The 25,388-nt window shown below is 43.4% G+C and overlaps 1 protein-coding gene across 4 annotated transcripts in view; it reads left to right on the forward strand.

Annotated features, from left to right (window-relative positions):
* Positions 1 to 24,881, forward strand: part of MAP3K7 (mitogen-activated protein kinase kinase kinase 7) — a 319,714-nt gene extending 294,833 nt beyond the window's left edge. For all 4 annotated transcript variants that reach the window (XM_086926641.1, XM_086926642.1, XM_086926644.1 and 1 more), the window contains one exon: positions 22,184 to 24,881. In XM_086926641.1, coding sequence (XP_086782767.1) covers positions 22,184 to 22,364 — 181 coding nt within the window. In that variant the 3' untranslated portion in view covers positions 22,365 to 24,881. The remainder of the gene's footprint in view (positions 1 to 22,183) is intronic.
* Positions 24,882 to 25,388: the final 507 nt, after the last annotated feature.

The raw sequence follows: 25,388 nt of genomic DNA on the forward strand, positions 1-25,388 counted from the left end.
GCTTTCCAGATCCAGTATGACACCTGGGGGTAATTGTAAGGTAAGGAATCTATAACTAACCTATGTTTCTTACTGATATATTGTTACTAAAGGTAAGTAACTTGTTCAGCTGGTATACATCCATTGAGAACTGCAAAATACTTTCTTGGTGGGAAAGTCTACTTGATTCCACAACAACAAAATTCACATCTGGAAGCAAGGGTGAACATTTTTATAAAACATTATAATTTCTTTTATCCATATGTGAAGATAAAACCAGGTTTTGAACAAAGTCTAACAGCAAAGTTTTATTCACCTCCATGGACTTAATGTGGATAACCTGAAGTATCAACTTAAATGATCAGCAATTTTAAATCTTTACTGCCGGTCATTAATCAATTCCCACAGGTTTACCTTCCAATTGCAGGCATTGCACCCTAGTTAGCATGAGGAATTAACCCCTGAAAATGGGAGTTTGTTAAAATACAAAAATATGTACAGTAATTTAATGTCTATCACGTTATTCTGTTTTCCACATCAATACCTTATTTGCCCATATGGTGTGTGTATGTGTGTGTGTGTGTGTGTATATTACCTACTGGCGATAGCCAGTAGGTATATCTAGTTAGGATTTTTTCTCTATGGAACTTTTGAAAATTCTATGCCTAATAACTTTGGCGTTTGTGGACGGAATTGGCTGAAGTTTTCAGGAAAATGGCACATTTTGTTTCTGAGCAGCTCCTGGAAATTTGGGGGGGGTTCGTCAAGGGGGGGCCGAGAAAAAAGGGGGGTCCCAAAACGCGTTTTTCCCATGTTAATTTCCATAGGGCGGTTGGCCTCACTTTTAGCCCGAACGGCTGAATGGATTTCCACGAAACTTGGCAAAATTGTAGGGACTGTTAGCCCGATGTGCCTTTGCTAGGTCTCAATATATGTGCTTCAGTGGATTTTGAGAAATTAACGTTTAAAACAAGATATATATCTGTAACAGCGCTCCGGGTAGCGCTCCGGTTAGCGAACTTTTCGCGTATCGGAACTTTGCGAAGCAAAGCTGATTGGCTCTCTGGTGTCTGTCAACATTCTAAACAGTCCGGAGCGGCCGCCATCTTGTCTCTCGGTAGGATCGAGAGACAAGAGGAGGCCAAAACAAAGGGGGAAATGAAGGAAAGGGGGCAAGGTAGACCCCTCCTGACCCCCTAGGATTGATGAGGGGGATATTATAAAGCCACGCGGGGCCAAAAAAAAAAAAAAAATCAGATTTTTTTCGCCGTAGAGACGCGTCTTGGTACGCGAACCGGGCAGCTAACCGGGAAGCTAACCGGCAGTGTAACGGGAGTCTGAGGAGTAGCTGATTGGCTGTCAACATTGTAAACAGTCCGGTGCGGCCGCCATCTTGTCTCTCGGTAGGATCGAGAGACAAGTGGTGGAAAAAAAAAAGGTGTAAATGAATGAAAGGGGAAAGGCAGACCCCTCCTGAACCCCTAGGATTGATGAGGGGGCTATTAAAGTTCCCTGCGGGGCAAAAGAAAAAAAAATTGCGATTTTTCGCGGTAAAGGTGCTTCCTGGTACGTTAACCGGGCAGCTAACCGGCAGCGTAACGGGAGTCCGACATATTGTGTTTTTTGAACGTTTGTGATATGTGCACGTGTGGATTTTGTCTAATTAAGGTTAAAAATATATATATATATCTTTAAGCGTGTTCTGGCGCGCTTACGTTTTGGGTTTGGTTTGCGCTGCAGAGATGATACGTCACGGTTATGCGATGCATCATGAGGCGTCTCACGGGCTACGTGATACGTCACTTAATAAAGAATATATTTTACAGCTATAGATATTAGCTTTTAAAAAACAAATGAAATTCACAGAAAAAACCATAGGTTATAGACCATATATAGTTAGGAATTTGCATTTACAAAACCTTGAAAATTCACTGAAAAAACCATAGGTTATAGACCATATATAGTTAGGGATTAGCATTTAAAAAACCTTATTTTATTTGCACAAAACCATTGAAATTCCATATATAGTTAGTTGCACTAACTATATATCGCGGACCCGCAATCCACTGCTAATGATGTCACATATTACATCATTCATGACATGGTCAGTGACATCACTGATGACATCACTGATGACATCTCAAATGACATCACTGATGACATCACTGATGACATCTCAAATGACATCACTGATGACATCACTGACATCTCATTTGACATTACTGATTACATCACTGATGATATCATTTATGTGATAATACATCTTCAGACTCTAATATAACCTTAGATACACTCAGTGTAAACAGGCACTCACAGACTGTCACACATCCATGGAGTTACTCACACACCTAGTCAGTCATGCAAAGAATCAATCACATCTCCATTTCCTCAACTATACAGTTATACACACCTTACTTATTCAAACATATAGTAACACATATTTACTCTCTTATACAATCCTTGATACAAGTTCACAATGATTCATACAGCCACTCACACATTCACTGGCTCTTATGTTCAGTTATTTATATATGTCAACTCTCACATGGAGTGTGTTTTACATATGTACTTACTTTGACATGTAGCACTGAGATATCCATTCACTCACCAATATACTCATGCACACAGTCGACTGTCCATACAGCTGTTTCTACATGCACTTTTGAACCCATACACCTAGGGAATCAACTGCTCACACATCTATGCACAGAGTTATACACCTCCCAGCCACCCACACACATACTCAGTCTCCCATACAAATACTTGGGCAACCATTCAATAACCCATATAGTTACTGATATAGCTACTGATTTAAACATGCAGCAGTTTACAGAACAACATAAATAATGATTGCCAAATTAAGACACTTTAATCACTAACCCATACACTCAGTGAGACACATTTAATCATTCTCTCATACAGTCAGTTATGCACCTACTAAATCCTTCATCCAGACACTTATACATCCACTCATTCTTCAATATGTAAGACATATTTTAACTTTACAGAAACATACAGTCACTGGGTGTTGTCATCAGTGATGTCATCAGTGATGTCATCAGTGATGTCATCAGTGATGTCATCAGTGATGTCATTTGAGATGTCATCAGTGATGTCACTGACCATGTCATGAATGATGTAATATGTGACATCATTAGCAGTGGATTGCGGGTCCGCGATATATAGTTAGTGCAACTAACTATATATGGAATTTCAATGGTTTTGTGCAAATAAAATAAGGTTTTTTAAATGCTAATCCCTAACTATATATGGTCTATAACCTATGGTTTTTTCAGTGAATATATATATATATATATATATATATATATATATACACAGTATCCTGCACTCGCAGTATGTAACAAAGGATGCATCGCCAATGAATAACACTGCAAGTATGAAAAATATCACGCTATTAAGCAAAGATGAAAATTTCATGGCATATTCACAATGACTGTGGTGGTGCATTCTGGGGCCAGTAGGACTATATTGCTGGCATGTGACCACTAGGAGTACATTAACGCTCACCTGTGATCAAGGCGTGAGGACGCCGAAACGCGTAAGGACTTTGAGCGCGCACTGCCAATGACGTGACGAATAAAAGTCAGTTGCTTCCTAAGTTCGATGTTGGGCTCTTTTTTGTGCAAGTGGCTAAACCGCATGGTTCCAGGATCTCCATTCCTGTCATTGAGCTCGCCCTGCAGGACCGGGGGCCCCCAGCAAAATGGAGGTGTTTTCTTGATATATATATATATATATATATATATATATATATATATATCTCCATCCATCCATCCATCGCCAGTAGGTATATATAGTTAGGATTAATTCCCTATGGGATTTTTGAAAATTCTATGTCTAATAACTTTGGCGTTTGAGGACGGAATCGGCAGAAATTTTCAGGAAAATGGCACATTTTGTTTCTGAGCAGCCCCTGAAAATTTGGTGGGGTTTCGTCAAGGGGGGGCTGAGAAAAAAGGGGGGTCCCAAAACGCGTTTTTCCCATTCATTTTTCCATAGGGCGGTTGGACTCACTTTTAGCTCGAACGGCTGAATGGATTTGCACGAAACTTGGCAAAATTTTAGGGACTGTTAGCCCGATGTGCCTTTGCTAGGTCTCAATATATGTGCTCCAGTAGTTTTTGAGAAATTAACGTTCAAAACAAGATATATATCTGTAACAGCGCTCCAGGCAGCGATCCGGTCTGCTTACTTTTCGCGAAACGGAACTTTGCGCGCAGAAAGCTGATTGGCTCTCCGGTGTCTGTCAACATTCTAAACAGTCCGGAGCGGCCGCCATCTTATCTCTCGGTAGGATCGAGAGAGAAGAAGAGGTGAAAAACGAAGGGGGAATTTATTGAAAGGGGGCAAGGTATACCCCTCTTGACACCCTAGGAATGTTGTTGGGGTTATTAAAGGGTCCCGTGGGGAAAATAAAAAAAAATGATTTTTCACGGTAGAAGCGCTTCACGGGCCGCGAACTGGGCCGCAAACTGGTAGCGAAACGGGAATTCGCCATTTTGTGCTTCGTTTTAATTGTTTAGAGACAAAAATTATCGCCGCACATCGGCCACAATGCATGAATATCGCTGAAAAGTCAGCGATATTCATGCATTATCCAGCAAATGCTCTTAGCCATGTTATCCACCTTCCATTGGATAACATGGCTAAAAACTGCTCTGTGCGTGAGCTTTTTTTTTTTTTTTTTGCTGCATGACGTTTGTTAACGTTCGATTCGATGGAAATCAGGAAGTGTTGACCACCATTTTGTCACTGCAAGTAAATATTTTGTTATAAATGAATCCTTATTGATAAACATTGTCTGCGCCATCTTGCGTTTTGGTCCAATGCCACAATTTTGTCGTGCACGGCAGCCATTTTAGATGCCTTGACCAGGGCCACTCTCTGCACGCCGCCGATCCTCAGCATGGCTCCCCACCCTCGCAAGCATCTCCCCCACGCACTGGTCACCCCCGCTCTCTCTCTCATGCATGGGACATATACTTCCCCCCATCTGCGCTGCTCTTCTCTGAGAATCACACCCTGTGCCCGCCCGACACCTCCCTTTCACCCTATTCACTACCGCACCCTCTGACACTCCTCTTCCTCTGTGTCCGATTGTCCAGGCCGGACCTAGGCTATCACCTAGCCCTGCGGATGTAGTTTATGGCCCCAGCTGTAGAGTATGCAGACATGCCAACCCTCCCGATTCAGGCGTGAGACTACTGATTTCAGTGCTAGTCTTTCGCTTCCCGATTCCTGCAAGGAAAAACCCGGGGGCATATTACCAACAACTAGCGGTAATTTTTGTCTCTAACTTGTTTAGAAACAAAAATTATCGCCGCACTTCGGCGAATTTTATCGCACATAAACCTTGCTATTAGCAAGGTTTATCGCAAATGCGATAAAAAACGGCCGCAATGCATGAATATCGTTGAAAAGTCAGCGATATTCATGCATTATCCAGCAAATGCTTTTAGCCATGTTATCCACTTCCCATTGGATAACATGGCTAAAACTGCTCAGGGCAGGTGTTAGGTTTTGGAGATATTCGCGCTTAGCGCGAATATCTCCAAAAGTTGATAATAGGAAATAGCGATGGTTAGGGACTGTTTCCAGTCGCTAAAATCTTGGCACGCCCACTTTGCATGTCATTAGTGATAAATATCACTGATATGCAAAGCGGGGCCCAAGATGGTCGCTATCTCCTTTTAGCTGTCACTAACTGGTGTTAGCGACAGCTTGGTAATAGGGAGATAATTTTATCTCTTTTTTTTTTTGGCTTTTAAAGCCAAAAAAGCGGAAATAAACCCCCTTGATAATATGCCCCATGATTTCTCGGGGGTTTCAGCTGACAGGGCTTGGTATTGTGTTACGTGCTAATTCTTCCAGGAAACGTCAGAGGGTCGATGCAGGGGTTCTAGAAGGGGTGATAAACCATTTAAGCCTCATGAACAAGCGCATGGTCTTTTAAAGATTTGTGAAGTACTCGGGGCGGCGGTGTGTGTGCGTGCCCTCTTTCAGGAGCGGGCGGGGGGGCACTGCCAGCAATTTGCAGGCCAGGCAGTGTTCAACACGTGCATCACCCTTTCTCTGCCTGCTATTGCGCTCCATGCTTCGGAAAGGTAAGAAAAAGAACGTGCATTTGAGTTTGAAATGTCCGATCTTGTAGCAGTACACTTGCAAAGCCCACACATGACAATAACCCGATTCAAGGCCACATTCACCCGATTTTTTAAACATATATAGCACTCCAACAAAGTTAGATTTTAAAACTTTATTAACATTTAAATATAACGAACGCAACAAAAACTGTAAATATATTTAACCATTTTTTGAAATTAACCAGAACTATAACGATAACAACAACAACAATAATATAACTTTTATGCCTAAATTACGCAAACATTTAGCTAATCTGCTAAAGGGGGGAGTCGCCATTTCTTTACAATAATCAATAATGAAAAATCCACATCAATAGGGTTGCCCGTTTTCTCGATGCAGCACTATAGTGCAACATACACAGCACCTGGGGTGTCAAGAGTGAACAGGTCTTTCTTTGTTCCTTAAGATGTTATCTGTGTCAACCTCTTCCGAGAATGCTGATGCGTTAGGATTTCCTTGTGTTTCTTAATAGCATTGGTGTCTGTACACTTCTTTGTCAATTCTGTCAAGATGATAACTGCTTCATAAACAGACGATATCTTTGTTTAGTCATTAGTGTTAAGTGTGTCTGAAACTACAGTGCCCTTCTGTTTTTTTTTCTTCAGGCTCTACAGAGTTTTGTGTGTTCTTTTCAGCGACAATTATTCCAGAGGTTTCAGGTTCACTTGTTTTGTTCTGCAGTGAGTTTACAGCTTTAGAGAGTTCATGTTTATTTGCTATGTCCTGCTGTTCGTCAACTGCTTCAGAGACGTCAGCCTCATTTGTTATGTTTCAGTAGATCCTGGACCTGCCCGCCCGCGCCCAAAATGGCGCCGGTGTAAATGGGACTCGTAACTGCTTGTTGTGTACTGGTTGCCCAACCATGATATCACGAGATACATATGCAGTTTTGAAGCACATGGCGGAGGCTTGTCTGCTGTAGTGTGGCGCCCCTTTATCGTTTCAGTCGCCATTCCGCCCGCTTTTGCTACACTGTGCCTTTTCCGCCATTCAGCTGTTTAGCGCCCGCTCTTACGGCTACAGCGTCTCGCTCACCATGTAGTTGATTTGCTCCCACTCTTGCGGTGCAGCGATAGGCGGCTTCCACAGGACTCTTAAAATGGCGGTCGGCTCTTCGGATTTGGGCCTGGTCCAGTAAAATGGCCCTGGGACACCTTGGAACTCGGACGCTTGTCTGCCAGGGCTTGGGTTCCATTCTCGAAAGCGTCCCCTCAGCCTTGAAGATTGTACAAAAGTCTTGGGGGCCGTCGACTCCCGCAGGCTTCCGGTGGGGAGCGGCTGCCATGATTGCTTGCGGAATGGCCACGACGGAGCTACGAGATGGTGGTGCTCTCATGGTGACGCCAGCTTCAGTCTGAAACATCCAGAAACAAGGTGGGGCTTTCATCGTTTGGGAAAAAAAATGTTTTAATCCAATGAAAAGTGTTATTTTTAGGTCACATGACCTAGTCTTACATAATTAGGAAAAGAAAAGTAAAATGAACCAATGAAAAGTTTTATTAACAAGTCACATGACCTGTTATGCTTACGTTACGCGCTGCGCGGCGCGCTCTGGATCGTTTCCGGGAAGCTGCGCCTTGCGCAGCGGAGCACTTCCGGGTGCGCTAACGCGTCGCGTCATATGACGCATTACGCGACAATGCAGGTCCAGAATATAGTCAAAATGTCTCCACCAACCAGCGGTCGGAATACAACCGCTTTCAGCAGTCCAAAAAGTTCGGTTAAATCTTAAGAGCGGGAGCAACTCAACTACATGGTGAGCGAGACGTTGTAGTCGCAAGAGCGGGCGGTAAACAGCTGAATGGCGGAAGAGGCACAGAGTACCAAAAGCGGGCGGAATGGCAACTAAAACGGTAAAGGGGCGTCCCTCGACAGCGTGTCTTCAGGTCAAACGGATTGTGGGACAAGGTCCAGAATGAAAGATTCTTCAAAAGGGAAAAAATTCCGCCGGACCCCGGGAGCCGGCCGCCTATGCCGGGGGCGATCTCAGGCCTCACCAGGGCAACACGACTTGGGGAGGGGGCAGGAGCTAAGCGCCCCCTCTCAGTCCGCGCCATCTCACCGCCCCTCGGGGGCCTCCGTCAAGCTGTTTAGGGAGGCACCGTATCACATTGTTTTCTAATGCAGTCAGGTCCACAAATGGACTCCACTTACTTTGAATAGTGAAGCTGCAGCAGGTGCAAATAAGGTTTAAACAGTGTTACAAGAGCTGCTTAGAACTCTGAAGTATGGCACTCAACAACCAGGACTTATGCCATTTATGTAAGGCAGTGACATGGAAGCAACTCAGGGACAAAAAGCATGAACGAACATTCACGTATGAAAATCTTATTTGGAGAAGGGGTAGAATCCAAACGCCCCCTGCCAGTTCGCGCCACTACACCGTATGTGGAAAATCTGAAGCCATCATTCTACAAACTCTCAACGCTTGTTATCAGTGCATGAGTTTCATGCTCGATCGATTGAGCTAGCCGGATCGGGCAATAAAAAGTATAAAATAGTTATGTAAATAGTTATTTAATAAAATGTTTTACTCTGTTTCTTTGCTGGTGTGTTGTGTATATTTATAATATTTGCATAGGGTTTGTCGTTATTTTGGGCGGTGAGGGTGGCGGAGTCGAGCTGTTTTGCAGCCCTCATGGTGTGGAGCTCAGTTCATTTCACTATTTTCGTATTTCTCATGAAGGGTTATTCCTAATGTTTGTATTTTACCGAGGTCAAAAAGAGATCGAATTAGTGGTCTACTGATTTTGCTCGATTTACTTTTATTTTTTTACACGATTTTTCACTATCTGCAAAGACTAAACAGAGTATTGCAACTTTGTGCTTGTTTGTAAATAGAGAATGATCCAAAGAGAACCAATTGTAAAACAGTAAATGCTTGGATAATAATCAATCAAATGGAGAGACAAGCAGGTACGACGGATTACAACAGGGGTAAAGGTCTGCGTTAACTACCGTTCACTATCTGCAAAGAGAGAGTACTACTAAGAGAAAAGAGGGGAGTGGGGGGGGGGCAGCGTTCAAAGCACATCAGCGTGCATAAACACGAAAACGTTTTTACCTATCACGTACTTGACATTTGACAGCTTTTGATATTTGCTATTAAAAAACCATTGAAATTCACAGAAAAAACCATAGGTTATAGGCCATATATAGTTAGGGATTTGCATTTAGAAAACCTTATTTTACTCGCATAAAACCATTGAAATTCCATATATAGTTATAAGCGCTAACTATATATCGCGCACCCGCAATCCACTGCTGATGATGTCACATATTACATCATTCATGACATGGTTAGTGACATCACTGATGACATCACTGATGACATCTCAAATGACATCACTGATGACATCACTGATAACATCTCATTTGACATGACTGATCACATCACTGATGATATCATTCATGTGATAATACCATGAACCTCTTCAGACTCTAATATAACCTTAGATACAATCAGTGTAAACAGACAGTCACTCATCCATGGAGTTACTCACACACCTAGTCAGTTATGCCAAAAATCAATCACACCTCCATTTTCTCAACTATACAGTTATACACACCTTACTTATTCAAACATATACTAACACATATTTACTTTACTCTCTTATACAATCTCTGATACATGTTCACAATGATCCATACAGCCACTCACACATTCACTGGCTCTTATGCACAGTTATTTATAGATGTCAACTCTCACATGTACTGTGTTTTACATATGTACTTAATTTGACATGTAGCACTGAGATATCCATTTACTCACTAATACACTCATGCACAGTCAACCGCCCATACAGTTGTTTCCACATGCACTTTTGAAGCTATACATATAGTGAATCAACTACTCACACATCTATGTACAGAGTCACACACCTCCCAGCCACCCATACACACACACTCAGTTTCCCATACAAATACTTGGACAACCAATCAATAACCCATACAGTTACTCATGTAGCTACTGATCAACATATGCAGCAGTTTGTAGAACAACAGATATAATGATGCACAAATTAAAACAGTTTAGTCACTAACCCATGCACTCAGTGAGACACATTTAATCACTCACTCAATCAGTCAGTCATGCACCTAGTAAATCCTTCATCCAGACACTTATACATCCACTCATTCTTCAATATGTAAAACATATTTTAACTTTACAGAAACATACAGTCACTGGATGTTGTCATCAGTGATGTCATCAGTGATGTCATTTGAGATGTCATCAGTGATGTCATCAGTGATGTCACTAACCATGTCATGAATGATGTAATATGTGACATCATCAGCAGTGGATTGCGGGTGCGCGATATATAGTTAGCGCTTATAACTATATATGGAATTTCAATGCTTTTATGCGAGTAAAATAAGGTTTTCTAAATGCAAATCCCTAACTATATATGGCCTAAAACCAATGGTTTTTTCATTGAATTTTCAAGGTTTTGTAAATGCAAATTCCTAACTATATATGGACTATAACCTATGGTTTTTTCTGTGAATATATATATATATATATATATATACACAATTTTTTTAATAATCGGTCCCAGTTTAGCTGGTGGTAGGCTCCTATCACCGTGGTCCCTCCGGCACATAGCAGAGCCGGATTTGGCTGGTAGCGAGTTCCTGTCCACCTCAGCCCTTTGCAGGTCTGTTAGGGGCCTTGCACTACTTCTGGGAGTAGCACCAGGAAGGGTTGGGGGCGAGTGCCCCATATTGGTGTTCTTGGTGCTTGTTGAAATCCCAGAGATCTGGTCTAAAGCATTAATGATGGTTACTAAATTTTCTTCAATAGCTGGCATTCTATTCATTACAGACGTTAGGCAATCAGCAATGATAGTCCCCACTTTCTCCCAAAAGGCGCTGTTCAAGGTGACCACGGGGACCTCAGAGGTATCCGGGATGTTCGGAGTCACTGGAGTTGTCACAGACTCCGTCTCCACCTCCGCAGTTTGTTCCACAAGTTTGTCCCTCTGACACTGGTTTTGTTGGCCTTGTTCCCATGGAAAGATTTCCCTTTTGTGGGCCCCCTGCCTTCTTCTTGTTTTTAGGACCTTGTTTGTCATTAGGTGGCTCCTTACTGGACTTAGGGGGAGCAGTCTTGGACCTAGTTGTTGGACAGGCCATCTTGCCAAGTAGGTTGTTTTCAGACACAGTGTCTCCCGCCATGGTCACAATAGCGTTACCCAACAGTGGCGGATCCTTATTACTGACATTTTTGCTGGCCTGAGGCGAAGGGGAATCCCGCAAGTGTCCAACCTCCATTAGGCACCTCGCTGTCCCTGGACCAAGTGATAACCGTTGTTCTGTTAACTCTATCTCTTGGGCAATCACGTTAGAGGCTTTTGTGATAAAATAATCCAATGTTCCCATTGATCTCCCCCCTTTCGGCCCTTTTTCTCCTTTACAATGCTACTTGCCATAGCTATAGAGAGGGCCCTCTCCTCAGGTTGACAAGTTTCACAGCTCTTTGTTCCAGAGATTTGCTCTTACCGTTGGAAGTTGGAAGTCAGGGGGCCAATGTCCTGGAGGCGATGTCAGAGGGTAGGCCCAGCCCAGCCTGCTCCGGCCTCGAACAGGCTAAAACGGGCCCGCCCTTGGCCCGGCGCGCGTCCTGCGCGCATACCGCGAAGCGGGGGGAGTTCATAATGATGTAGGCTGTACATTGTCAGGGGTTGGAGCGCGTTGGCAGTGGCTGCGGGGCTCCTGGTCAATGGAGTCCCGCTCTGCTCCTTTCCTCCCCAGTCGGACTACTCCCAAGTGCTTCAAAAACCACTGCGAGCGGCTCCCGCGAAGCGGGGGCTGCAAGCAGTTTTCTGGTGGCGGCGTCAGAGGGTGGAGCTCGTTGGCAGTGGCTGCGGGGCTCCTGGTCAATGGAGTCCGGCTCTGCTCCTTTCCTCCCCAGCTGGAATGCTCCCAAGTGCTTCAAAAACCGCTGCGAGCGGCTCCCGCGAAGCGGGGGCCGCAAGCAGTTTTCAGGTGGCGGCGTCAGGGGGTGGAGCGTGTTGGCAGTGGCTGCAGGGCTCCTGGTTAATGGAGTCCCGCTCTGCTCCTTTCCTCCCCAGTTGGACTGCTCCCAAGTGATTCAAAAACCGCTGCGATAAATTACTTATACTAATATCAATGAGCCAGAGCACTAGTTGTGCACTCACTTCTGGAAAGGGCAAACCATTGGGAATAGGAAAAATTATAAATGTAGCAGAATTGGTCATGCACTACTGTAGGATATTGAATTCTGCAAAAATGCATGAAGTGACTAGGTTTACACCATTTGGGCTCCGTTTAGATAAGCGAACAATGATTGTCACCTCCTTTTGTTACTGTTAAAGCGCGTTATCACTAGGGGTGTTCATCATGTGTACAGATATCTGTAAGTCTCTGTATATGGTCACCTCTCCTATTTCCTTGAAATGTAAGCCAGCTGGAAACCTTTTTTTTATTTCCCTGGCAACTCTGAATGTTAATTTTGTATCCCGCTGCCCACATACAGAAAGCCAAATGAACATGTTAAAATGAATACATAAATGTGGTTCAGCAATTTATTACACTATTTACCTCAAGGTTCCTACCATTTTATCCACTCAATTGTGAACATTTATGTAATGTCAAATTGCAGTTTCCGCATTTCAAAAACTTGATATTTAACCCCTTCCATGCTCATGACGAGCTCAGCTCGTCATGAGGCACAGTTGAGCTGTGCTGATGACGAGCTGAGCTCGTCATAAAAAAAGGAGAATATAAATTTTCAGCACAGGGGAAAAATAACCACAGCAGCGATGTGGTTAAATCACACCAGTTAACTTGTGGAAAAATAACACAGGCCTGTGGATAGCTAACCTAGTATATTATCATCTGTAAACAAAAATAACAAGGTTTGTCAGGTAAATTCCCCACTAACACTTGGTTAGGATGCATTAATGTTTCTGAAGAGTCCAATTAAAGCTCACTGCTCAAGTAAAGTATTTGGTAAGCTGTCGAATCTATTTCCCATTGATCACTGAGCTACTTTCGGTGATAGTGCTTATGGTTCGGATGTGTATTATTGCGTTCCAGTTCAAAACCGTTCTTAGTGTTCCCCTCGGCATGCAATCCTCTCGTCCCTCAACGGTATTGTTTCCGTATGCGTTTCCCACTACTTCGCTTATTTCGACATCGGAATCGACTTTCGATCGGAAAGCTTTGTGGATAGCCTTCAAGACCCAACCGCGCCCAGTTAGCTCTCTGTCAATAGATCGGACTCAGTTTAAATTCTGGGCTCGGTGCCACGCGAAGTACCTGCGCACCGACTCAAACGAAGTGTGCAACTTGTGCTTTTCTCTGGAGCACAAAGAAAGAAGACTGCGACGCTTGCAGATCGTTCCGATCAAAAAAAGACTCCTCGCGATCGTGAGGCTTGACATCGTGAAATGCAGTGTCAAAGCATCGAAGACACGCCGGACATCTTTGGTGAAGACCCCAGCCAAGAAGACATCAAGTCATCAGCAGCAGAAGAGGAAGAAGCCTTCTTCAAACTCCGATTCGGAGCTCGAGATAGACCTCGACATCGAAGAACTGTCACAGGGACAAGGTGACGTGAGTACCGAAGAACCCCTTGCCCCCACAAACTCTGAAAAAGCACAAGGCTTTGGCACCACTTCTGCCTCCTGGCTAAGGTCGATTTACAAAAGGGGGTGGTGATGAACAGAGTGTCTGAATTGAGCAGACCACTCTTACCCAGTCCAAAGATCAGGGCTTGATCCATCACCGTTATTTATCTCACTGCCCCATCCCAGCTCAGAACATGGCTATATGCAAATCAGTCTGTCCCTGGCCCAGTGCATCATGGGAACAGGGCAGACTAAACTACCAAGCCAATTCTTTACCAGAAAGGAGACAAGCTACCGGGGACCGGTTTCTGGCATTTCAGCCTCTTCGGCCCGGCTTGCTTGAATCCTGATGGAGCAGTGAGAAAGGGACTCATGTCTGAGTATACCCTGCCACACCTATAGTGGCCAAAATCGATTTACAAAAGGGGGTGGTGATGAACAGAGTGTCTGAATTGAGCAGACCACTCTTACCCAGTCCAAAGATCAGGGCTTGATCCATCACCGTTATTTATCTCACTGCCCCATCCCAGCTCAGAACATGGCTATATGCAAATCAGTCTGTCCCTGGCCCAGTGCATCATGGGAACAGGGCAGACTAAACTACCAAGCCAATTCTTTACCAGAAAGGAGACAAGCTACCGGGGACCGGTTTCTGGCATTTCAGCCTCTTCGGCCCGGCTTGCTTGAATCCTGATGGAGCAGTGAGAAAGGGACTCATGTCTGAGTATACCCTGCCACACCTATAGTGGCCAAAATCGATTTACAAAAGGGGGTGGTGATGAACAGAGTGTCTGAATTGAGCAGACCACTCTTACCCAGTCCAAAGATCAGGGCTTGATCCATCACCGTTATTTATCTCACTGCCCCATCCCAGCTCAGAACATGGCTATATGCAAATCAGTCTGTCCCTGGCCCAGTGCATCATGGGAACAGGGCAGACTAAACTACCAAGCCAATTCTTTACCAGAAAGGAGACAAGCTACCGGGGACCGGTTTCTGGCATTTCAGCCTCTTCGGCCCGGCTTGCTTGAATCCTGATGGAGCAGTGAGAAAGGGACTCATGTCTGAGTATACCCTGCCACACCTATAGTGGCCAAAATCGATTTACAAAAGGGGGTGGTGATGAACAGAGTGTCTGAATTGAGCAGACCACTCTTACCCAGTCCAAAGATCAGGGCTTGATCCATCACCGTTATTTATCTCACTGCCCCATCCCAGCTCAGAACATGGCTATATGCAAATCAGTCTGTCCCTGGCCCAGTGCATCATGGGAACAGGGCAGACTAAACTACCAAGCCAATTCTTTACCAGAAAGGAGACAAGCTACCGGGGACCGGTTTCTGGCATTTCAGCCTCTTCGGCCCGGCTTGCTTGAATCCTGATGGAGCAGTGAGAAAGGGACTCATGTCTGAGTATACCCTGCCACACCTATAGTGGCCAAAATCGATTTACAAAAGGGGGTGGTGATGAACAGAGTGTCTGAATTGAGCAGACCACTCTTACCCAGTCCAAAGATCAGGGCTTGATCCATCACCGTTATTTATCTCACTGCCCCATCCCAGCTCAGAACATGGCTATATGCAAATCAGTCTGTCCCTGGCCCAGTGCATCATGGGAACAGGGCAGACTAAACTACCAAGCCAATTCTTTACCAGAAAGGAGACAAGCTACCGGGGACCGGTTTCTGGCATTTCAGCCTCTTCGGCCCGGCTTGCTTGAATCCTGATGGAGCAGTGAGAAAGGGACTCATGTCTGAGTATACCCTGCCACACCTATAGTGGCCAAAATCGATTTACAAAAGGGGGTGGTGATGAACAGTGTGTCTGAATTGAGCAGACCACTCTTACCCAGTCCAAAGATCAGGGCTTGATCCATCACCGTTATTTATCTCACTGCCCCATCCCAGCTCAGAACATGGCTATATGCAAATCAGTCTGTCCCTGGCCCAGTGCATCATGGGAACAGGGCAGACTAAACTACCAAGCCAATTCTTTACCAGAAAGGAGACAAGCTACCGGGGACCGGTTTCTGGCATTTCAGCCTCTTCGGCCCGGCTTGCTTGAATCCTGATGGAGCAGTGAGAAAGGGACTCATGTCTGAGTATACCCTGCCACACCTATAGTGGCCAAAATCGATTTACAAAAGGGGGTGGTGATGAACAGAGTGTCTGAATTGAGCAGACCACTCTTACCCAGTCCAAAGATCAGGGCTTGATCCATCACCGTTATTTATCTCACTGCCCCATCCCAGCTCAGAACATGGCTATATGCAAATCAGTCTGTCCCTGGCCCAGTGCATCATGGGAACAGGGCAGACTAAACTACCAAGCCAATTCTTTACCAGAAAGGAGACAAGCTACCGGGGACCGGTTTCTGGCATTTCAGCCTCTTCGGCCCGGCTTGCTTGAATCCTGATGGAGCAGTGAGAAAGGGACTCATGTCTGAGTATACCCTGCCACACCTATAGTGGCCAAAATCGATTTACAAAAGGGGGTGGTGATGAACAGAGTGTCTGAATTGAGCAGACCACTCTTACCCAGTCCAAAGATCAGGGCTTGATCCATCACCGTTATTTATCTCACTGCCCCATCCCAGCTCAGAACATGGCTATATGCAAATCAGTCTGTCCCTGGCCCAGTGCATCATGGGAACAGGGCAGACTAAACTACCAAGCCAATTCTTTACCAGAAAGGAGACAAGCTACCGGGGACCGGTTTCTGGCATTTCAGCCTCTTCGGCCCGGCTTGCTTGAATCCTGATGGAGCAGTGAGAAAGGGACTCATGTCTGAGTATACCCTGCCACACCTATAGTGGCCAAAATCGATTTACTGGCTAAGGTCAGCACTGAGACCAAGTTTGACGCTCGCCTTCGGGCCTGGCACCAAAACTACCAATCAAGCCTTACGGCTCAGTACAGTCGACAAAAGTCTTCCTCATAACCCAAAGCCTCCGGTTCCAAGCACAAGTCCGGCTTGGAGCCGAAATCCCCCCGCCAAAAGCCAAGCAGCCTTCAGAGACAAAACCTTCTGCGCCTCCGTCGACACCGAAAACTTTGGCACCGAAGAATTTGGCGCCGAAACAGAGACCCCTTTGGATTCAAAATTGGGTACTATCCGATTGCCACCCGATCCGAAGCAAAAGAGGCTCCCTATTAACCCTGGCACTGGCCATATTCACATAAAGCCACCTCAGAATTGCAAGATTCAAGAAGAGAGCACTGAAAAAATCCCCTTGAAGAAGAACTCTGTGGCAACAAGCCCTTTTCATATACCATTGCCTCCACCTCCAACACCTCCATCACCAACTGAGAACCCTTTGCAAATTACACCTCAGGGTTCTCCTTTATCTCATCAGGACGATGATGCAGATGATGGGGGGTATGAATATTCCAACAGATCCATGGACATGTTACACAGTGGATCCCCCAGGTGATACTGATCCAGCCTTTTACCCAGCCAAACCATCTCCTCCAGATGACAATGCATCACAACGAGAACTCATTGCCAGGGCTGCACATGGGGTAGAGGTCCACAAAGAATCACTAGAAGATTTTTTTGTTTGAGACCTTCGCATCCACACACAGGTCAAAACAATCACTTCCAATGCTTAAAGGCATAATGTGACATGCTGATGAGATTTTTAAAGATCCAGTCAGAGCCTGCATCTTAACGCATAGGGTGAACAAAAAATATATGGCCTCGCCTACAGACCTCATTTTTATCAAGGGACGAGTGGCATTAGATTCCCTAGTCGTTTCAAATGCTCGTAAGAGAGCACATTCTCAAACATCAGGGCACGCTCCTCTGCCAGATAAATAGTCTAAATTAATTGACGCTTCTGGCAGCAAATCAATGGCGCATTGCAAATTCACAAGGCCTTTTAGCCAGAAATGACAGAGCACACTGGGACGAAATGGAGCAATTGCTCCAATATCTCACAGACGAGCATAAGGCTAAAGCACAGTACTTAGTGAAGGAGGGTAAACGCATTTTTAATTCTCTATTCGCTGTGCTCTAGATGCCCCAGACACCACAGATAGAGAGATTTAACACCAGCATACTGCTCAGTGGACACACTTGATTTAGGATTTTAGGTTTTAAACTTGAGGTCCAACAATCGAACCTTAACACACCGTTTGATAAGGAACACCTATTTGACCCGAACGTTGCCCAGGCGTTCGAGAAAATGAAAAAGGACACCGAAGTTTTTAAATCTATTGCAGCACTTCAGACTGCATCCAACAGGGGTTAGTTTTGTCGCTCCTCGTACAGAAAAAGGTCAAAAACCACATCCCCAGATCAAAATACCTTGGCTAACAAGGGTAAGAATCAGTCCTCTCTCTCAAGAGATTTTTTTCTGAGGTGGTTATAGAGGTCACAACTTCAAGGGCAGGGGTATGGGTAACATACCCCATAACTCTCCTTCCCCCAACAAACAGTGACTTGCCCATGCTTCCCCCCTCCCCCGATTATACCACACCTGACAGGGGAAAACCTCAACAATTCAACAGACAAATGGGTGCTTGGAATGATCCAACATGGTTATTGCCTGGAGCTTACCAGCAATCCCTCAAACATTCCACCTTGCTCTCACAAGTTGTCTCCAGAACACATACACTTGTTAAAACAAGAGGTCCAGTCCCTTTTACTAAAAGGATCAATCAAGCCAGTTCCGATACAGTATCAGGGCTCAGGGGTTTACTCTCTGTACTTTCTCATCCCCAAAAAGGACGGTTCCCCAAGACCTATTCTAGATCTGAGAGAGCTAAACCATTACATAATGTCAGAGCATTTTCACATGGTGACACTTCAACAAATCCTCCCACTTTTACAAGCAGTAGACGTTGTCTACTCTGGATTTAAAAGACTCGTATTTTCATGTTCCAATTCATCCAGATCATCGCAAATACCAGAGGATTGTGATAGCAGGCAAGCACTACCAGTTCAAGGTACTTCACTTCGGAGTGACTACAGCGCCTAAAGTTTTTACCAAATGCCTAGCAGTAGTCGCTGCTCATCTAAGAAGACAACAAATTCATGTCTTCCCCTACCTAGACGACTGGCTCATCAAAGTCAGTACTTGCCAAACTGTCTGTAGCATGCACAGAACACAATAAATCTACTTTGTCGACTGGGCTTCACCATCAATGCACAGAAGTCTCACCTGCATCCCTCACAGATGCAGTCTTATGTAGGAGCCACTCTAGACACAGTCAAGGTTCTAGCCTCTCCCAGTGTAGCCAATATACTCAATATTCAGACTACCATTCGACCAGTTTCAACCCAATCTGACGTTACCGGCCAGAGTGTTCATGCAACTACTAAGAATGATGGAGTCTTGCATAGAAAACGTACCCCATGCAAGGTTTCACATGCACCCCCTACAAGAGTGCTTAGCAAGTCAGTGGAATCAATCACAGGGTCTAATAACTGATCTAGCGTTGAAAGACGGCCATACACATTGCTCTCTGCAGTGGTGAAACTCACAAAACGTGTCTGCAGGCCAACCTTTCATCAACCCTGTTCCACAGAATTTGCTCACAGCAGTCACATCTCTAACAGATTGGGGGGGGGGGGGGGGGGGGGGTTCATCTCCAACATTACACAATTCAAGGCATGTGGAGCAACAAGCACAGGACTCTCCATATCAACTATCTATAGCTCTTAGCTTTCTTCCTAGCTGTAAAAGCTTTTAAAACTGACCTCATAGCCAAAACTGTTTTATTCTGGACTGACAACATGACAGTAATGTGTTATATGCAAAAACAAGGGGGGACACACTCTCTACAACTGTCAACACTCGCTCAAGCCATTCGGAATTGAGCAATCCATCACAACATTTATCTCCTGGCAGAACATCTCCCAGGAGTAAAGAATCAAATTGCCGTTCTCCACAAATATACCTATTCGCCACAGCTGAAAACGCAAAATGCCCAATCTTCAGCTCCAGGTTACCACACCTGCTCTCAAAGGACAATGCCTTATGGATGAACTGGTCAGGAATATTTGCCTACGCTTTTCCGCCTCCCGGTCATTCCAAGGGTGGTTCGGAAGCTCAGGCAAACATCACACACATTGATTCAAGTAGCTCCCACATGGGCTCGTCATACATGGTACACCACCCGGTTGGAGCTGTCACTAGTTCCACATCAAAAACTACACCTGAACTCCAGTTTTCTCACACAGAACCATGGAGAAATCAGACATCCAAATCCCAAAGAACTGAGTTTAGCTATCTGGCTCCTGGAGTTTGGTTATTTAAATGTACCACCAGACTGTATGAAAGAAGCAAGAAGGCCTACCACCAGACCTTGCTATGCAGCAAAATGGAAAAGATGTGTTGTATACTGCAACAACAAAGTCAATCCTTTATATGCTTCCATACAAACCATTATCTGTTACCTGTTACATTTACAGCAAACAGGACTGGCTTATACATCTATTTGTTTGCACCTTGCAGCAGGAGATGCGTTCTTACAAAATAGGCAACATTTGTCACTATTCAGAGTTCCAGTAATCAAAGCTTTCATGGAAGGCTTAAAAAGAGTAATACCACCAAGGACGACTCCTTCCCCAGTGTGGAATCTCAACATTGTTCTCCTAAGGCTCATGGGTCCACCTGTTGAACCATTGCACAAGAGCTCTTTGCAATTCCTCTCATGGAAAGTTGCTTTCCTCATTGCAATCACATCACTGAGGAGAGAAGGTGAGCTACAGGCCATACCAGTCCCAAATTCCTTCCCATAGTAGTTTCTGCTTTTCATATAAACCAATCGGTTGAGTTACCAGTCTTCTTTCCTCAACCTGATTCCGTAGCAGCACACGCTCTTCACACGCTGGACGTTAAAAAAGCTTTATTGTACTACATAGATAGAACAAAGGACTTCCACAAAACAACTGTTTGTAGCATTTGCTCCTCCTCTTAAAGGCAACCCTGTCTCTAAATCTGGTATTGCCAGGTGGATTGGTAAATGCATTCAAACATGCTAGCCTAAAGCTAAAAGATCTTTAACTATACTCCCTAGGGCGCATTCTACTTGCAAATATGGGCTTCTGGGGCTTTTAAGTTAACATTCCACTATCTGACATATGTAAGGCAGCTACATGGTCTACACCACACACATTTACCAAACACTATTGTGTAGATGTGTAAGCACGTCAACAAGCTAATGTAGGCCGAGCAGTACTTAAAACACTGTTCCAAAGAACTGCAACATCTACAGGTTAGCCATGCTTTGGGCATATCCTGCTTTTAATCTATGAAAAGCATGTGTATCTACAGCACACATCACTCAAACCGATAATGTGACTTACCAAGTAAGCAACTGTTCTTGGCATGTAGAGCTGTAGATTCACATGTGCCCACCTGTCTCCCTGGGTACCTGTAGTTGTTGCAGTTCTTCATTATACATGTATACGCATGAACATCTATACACTACACTTACTTACTCCTTTCTCACCCTCTTGTGGGAAAACAATCTAACAATGGAGTCGATGCCCTTGCGCACTATCACCGAAAGGAGGAGTCACCTTACCTTGTGACGAGAAAAGACTTCGTAGAAGAATATCAACAACTTGCAAACATCTGGCCCCACACTAGATGGCAGGAGTATGCAAAACATTTTAATCTACAGCTCTACATGCCAAGTACAGATGCTAACTGGGTAAGTAACCATAGATAGTGTACTACTAATTGATAGGATCACAGGGTTTTCAGGAATGTTATTTCGCCAAAACCAAGGCAACATTGACTGCCTTCCTGAGTCACAAATGCATTGCAGACATTTATAGGACAGTAATGTGGACTCTTTGGCGTACTGTTTGCAAGCATTAGTGGTTGAAAGCTTCATCTAGAAAAGATTTTGGTCTCTGCTGGCAGTTCTAGACAGGTCATTAGTTTGAAGCTTCTTCACATATGCTGTCTTAAGATTCTCAATTATTTTGAAACAAATGTATTCAAAATTGCAGTGTAGAGCGATTTCTTTATTGAACATTTTGTTATTCTTAGCTGTGCTCAGCCCTATTTACAGTATCCACCCACTCATCCATGTACATTATATCCTAGCTTGTTGTTTAGTTTTGCTTATCAGAAAAACATCTAATAAAATGTGTTAAGGATGGTTGTCAGCACGACATCGGGGTTCGCATCATTTGTGTGGTCCTACCAGAAGAACTTTCGAATTTCCCTCTACTAGAGGAGGGAGAGCAAGGGTGAAGGGTACCAGAATCTCCATGAAGATATTTTTGTCCTTTTTGCCCCAAGAAAATGCACGCATTTAAGATGTGTTTGTTAATTGCCTTTATTGCTTTGTCAACAAATATGTATACTTTGTGCTGTCAGCAAATTTTATTTCAAATGAGATTATACATGTGTGGCTTATATCTGGATGTTGTTTGGTTGCTTACTGCAGGTTATATATTTTACGCTTTTTAAAATATTTTTTAGGCAAGAACTAATAGCAGAACTGGACCAGGATGAAAAAGACCAACAGAACACATCACGTTTAGTGCAAGAGCATAAAAAGCTTTTGGATGAAAGCAAAAGTCTCTCTACATACTATCAGCAATGTAAAAAACAGTTGGAAGTGATACGAAGTCAGCAGCAAAAACGGCAAGGTACCTCTTGACTCGCACTGGATGTTTGAGGGGCAACGTGATGCAGGAAGATAAACTTTCAGTGCCCACACAGGATGATGTCTAAATAGGGCAGCATCTCATTGTGCCCTGGATGTCCAAGCTTGTGGCATTCATTACACAATGCATCCTTCCCTTTTCAATGATGGACATCGTGTTCTGGCAACTCATTGGATTGCAGGGTAGCACAGTGTCTGGAACACCTGGCAGCATTCGACACCTTCAGAATCAGACTGTGAAGTTCAGCCAGGCTTTTAACAGAGGGTGTGAATTGTGAGAATCTTTGCTCGGAAGGAGCAGAAGGAGGCAAGGAGTGCCAAGGTTTGGCTCAGTACAATAACCTTTCATGTGCGAGAGCCATCTTGTTCTTGTATCGTATGTTTGGTAAATTACTGGGTATTTGACAGGTGTTTAAAGGCTTGGAATTGTATCTACCAATTAATTTCACTGCAGAAAATTAACTAAGTATGGGAAACCAGTAACATTATTCAGATTTTGTTAACTTGCATTTATTCTTCAACAATGAAGCTCAAGCCTTTGGATACAGTGCTTTAGTAACTGTGTGCATCTTTTATTACTTCCAACATTCAGTTTTATTTTGAGGAACCGAATGATCATTCATGTCCAGTAATTGGCCTCTTGACATCTGTCTCATATGTATTATTGATACTTTGAACAAAATGGGTCTCTTGTAAATTTGATGTATATGCATGTTGTGTATCTTTTTGTGTCAGTGTATCTTTGAATAGAAGGCAGTTTAATATGAAGTGTATGATGTTGCTCATGTAATCATTCCCTACACATTACATAACTGATTTATTTTTTAAGTGTTTGTATTTGAAATAATACAACAGAAGTGCAAATCTGATTATAGCTTCTGAGAGATGCATCGCCAAAATCAAATTACGTTCATGGATTTTTTTAAATGTATTTGATTACAGTTGGTCAGTATTGTGATATTTACTTGTCACAGAATAGAACATCTGAGTCTTCTGTTTGAGTGAAATGTGTCACTAACAGTCTGGGACATGAATTGTGTGGTCAACTTTTATATTGTAAAACTGAGTTGCTGGCGCGCAATTCAGCAACCTAATTCTAATAAAGTACATGGGGCTTTATGTGTATGATCATGTCAAATCTTGTTTTTGCCACAAATGGCAGGCAAAAAATGCTGAGGTGTTTCCATAATGCAAGAAAGACAATTAAAGCTTTGTTGTGATCATTTTGCTCTGTGGCTTGTTGTATATGCGTATTTAGGGATAGGATTTCTAGTAGGAAATTGCCAATATCAAAATGTCTATGATAATGCTATTTTCTTCCTTCCCTAATCTTGTAAATAATGTATACTGCATACATACTTCACCTCCTGGGTAGGCTATTTCTAGTAGTATTTCAGTGTATTTAAAATGTGTTCTTGGCAAGCTAGGGCGTAGAGGAAGTAATTTGAACTCCACCCTGGTTATGTTTAAAAAGGGGGCGGAGAATCATTCCTGAAACCCTAACAAATAGCTTCATTAGCTGGCTGAAACTGATATTGGGATCAAGTTAACGGCATTCATATTATTAGCAAAATTAAATTGGTAGCAAAAATAACTGGAGAGTATTAAGAATAGTTTAGTTATCCCTCTCATAGATCCCTGCTTGTGTGTCATGCAGCCAAAATGGATTCAGATTCTAATGGATGCTGTGTGCTGGTACAGTGGAATTATGGTAGCATATACGCTTGGCCTTAGCTTTCTATTCAAAATTAAATGTAAAATATGTAAGATTATTAGCTGGAGAGCTTTGCTCATACAGCAATTTCTTATGCTTACCTGTTCTTTCCACTTCCATAAGTTATTCAGTTCCTAACATTCTTTGTTCGCTTCTCAAATGACTCCGAAGGTGAGACATAAGCAATTGTAACTATGTACATTAACAATTTGCATCCTATAGAGATGTAAAAGGTCTTTGCTGTGTCATACTCTAAAACAACATTTTTAAAGAAAGAAGTATGCTTTGTATTTTAGATATTGCACAGAACAGTTTTGTAAAGTTAGGGTAGTTAATGTGAAGACAAATGCTGGGCTGATTGTACATATGCAGTTAAACAATGTGTTCTATTATGTTTACATTATGAAGGGCCTCAGAATTGTATAACAAGTACCTATGCAATGAGTGTTATTCCGTGTTGTTCCACAGTTACTTGAACACGCCTGACGCTGGTGTGAATAGTTCGGCAGAAACCTAAGTTTTTATTGACCACAATCATGTATGTAGTAATTCAGTGTGAAGATTTGTTTTCTAATTTCTGTGACTCCTGATGTGGTTAAAGCTTTCTTTCCTCTTCATTGCACTGTATGGATTTCTTTTATTTACTTCACATTGGCTTTACAATTTAGTTAATCTTTTTCTGTGTAAAATGTGCTTACACTTGCACATATTCTGTGCTGTCATCTGAGTTTCCTTGACATTTTACCATGAGTTATCAAATACCTGAAGTTCTGTAGATTAAACTCATTGGGCTGTCATTACAAGCACCCTATTGTCTCTTTCAAATTGTTAAAAACATTCACAGACGTTGTGTTTCTATGAAGCAGTTCTGTGCTTGATATTCAGTAGAATGTATTCTATGGTAAGTGATTATTCTGTCAAACAATTTGACATTTTTAATAAATATTCCAGATCACATTATAAAACAATGATGTCATGTGGGAGTATTAAAAATAGAACAAGCTGAGTTTAAAATTTTTCTGGTCAGCTGCACTACAGTAAATGGAAGAAAATAAAGTGGAAGAGCCCCATGAGCCACTTCACTGTATTTCTTTCCATCTGGCCAATATTGGTTCTTATACGGTTTGCACCTCAGACACTACTTTTACAATAATTCCATTTCACAGGTTGGATATCATCCCGTTTGGGCACTGCATCTCAGCAATGTTGGACTCCACGTGACCTCAATACCTTCCTATACTAGCCCTCTCCATATTGGTCTCAAAGCCTGGGTGTCAAAGCAAAGGTTTCCCTGTTTGACACGG

This window comes from Lissotriton vulgaris, chromosome 6, assembly GCF_964263255.1.
Source record: "Lissotriton vulgaris chromosome 6, aLisVul1.2, whole genome shotgun sequence".
NCBI classification, from domain to species: domain Eukaryota; kingdom Metazoa; phylum Chordata; class Amphibia; order Caudata; family Salamandridae; genus Lissotriton; species Lissotriton vulgaris.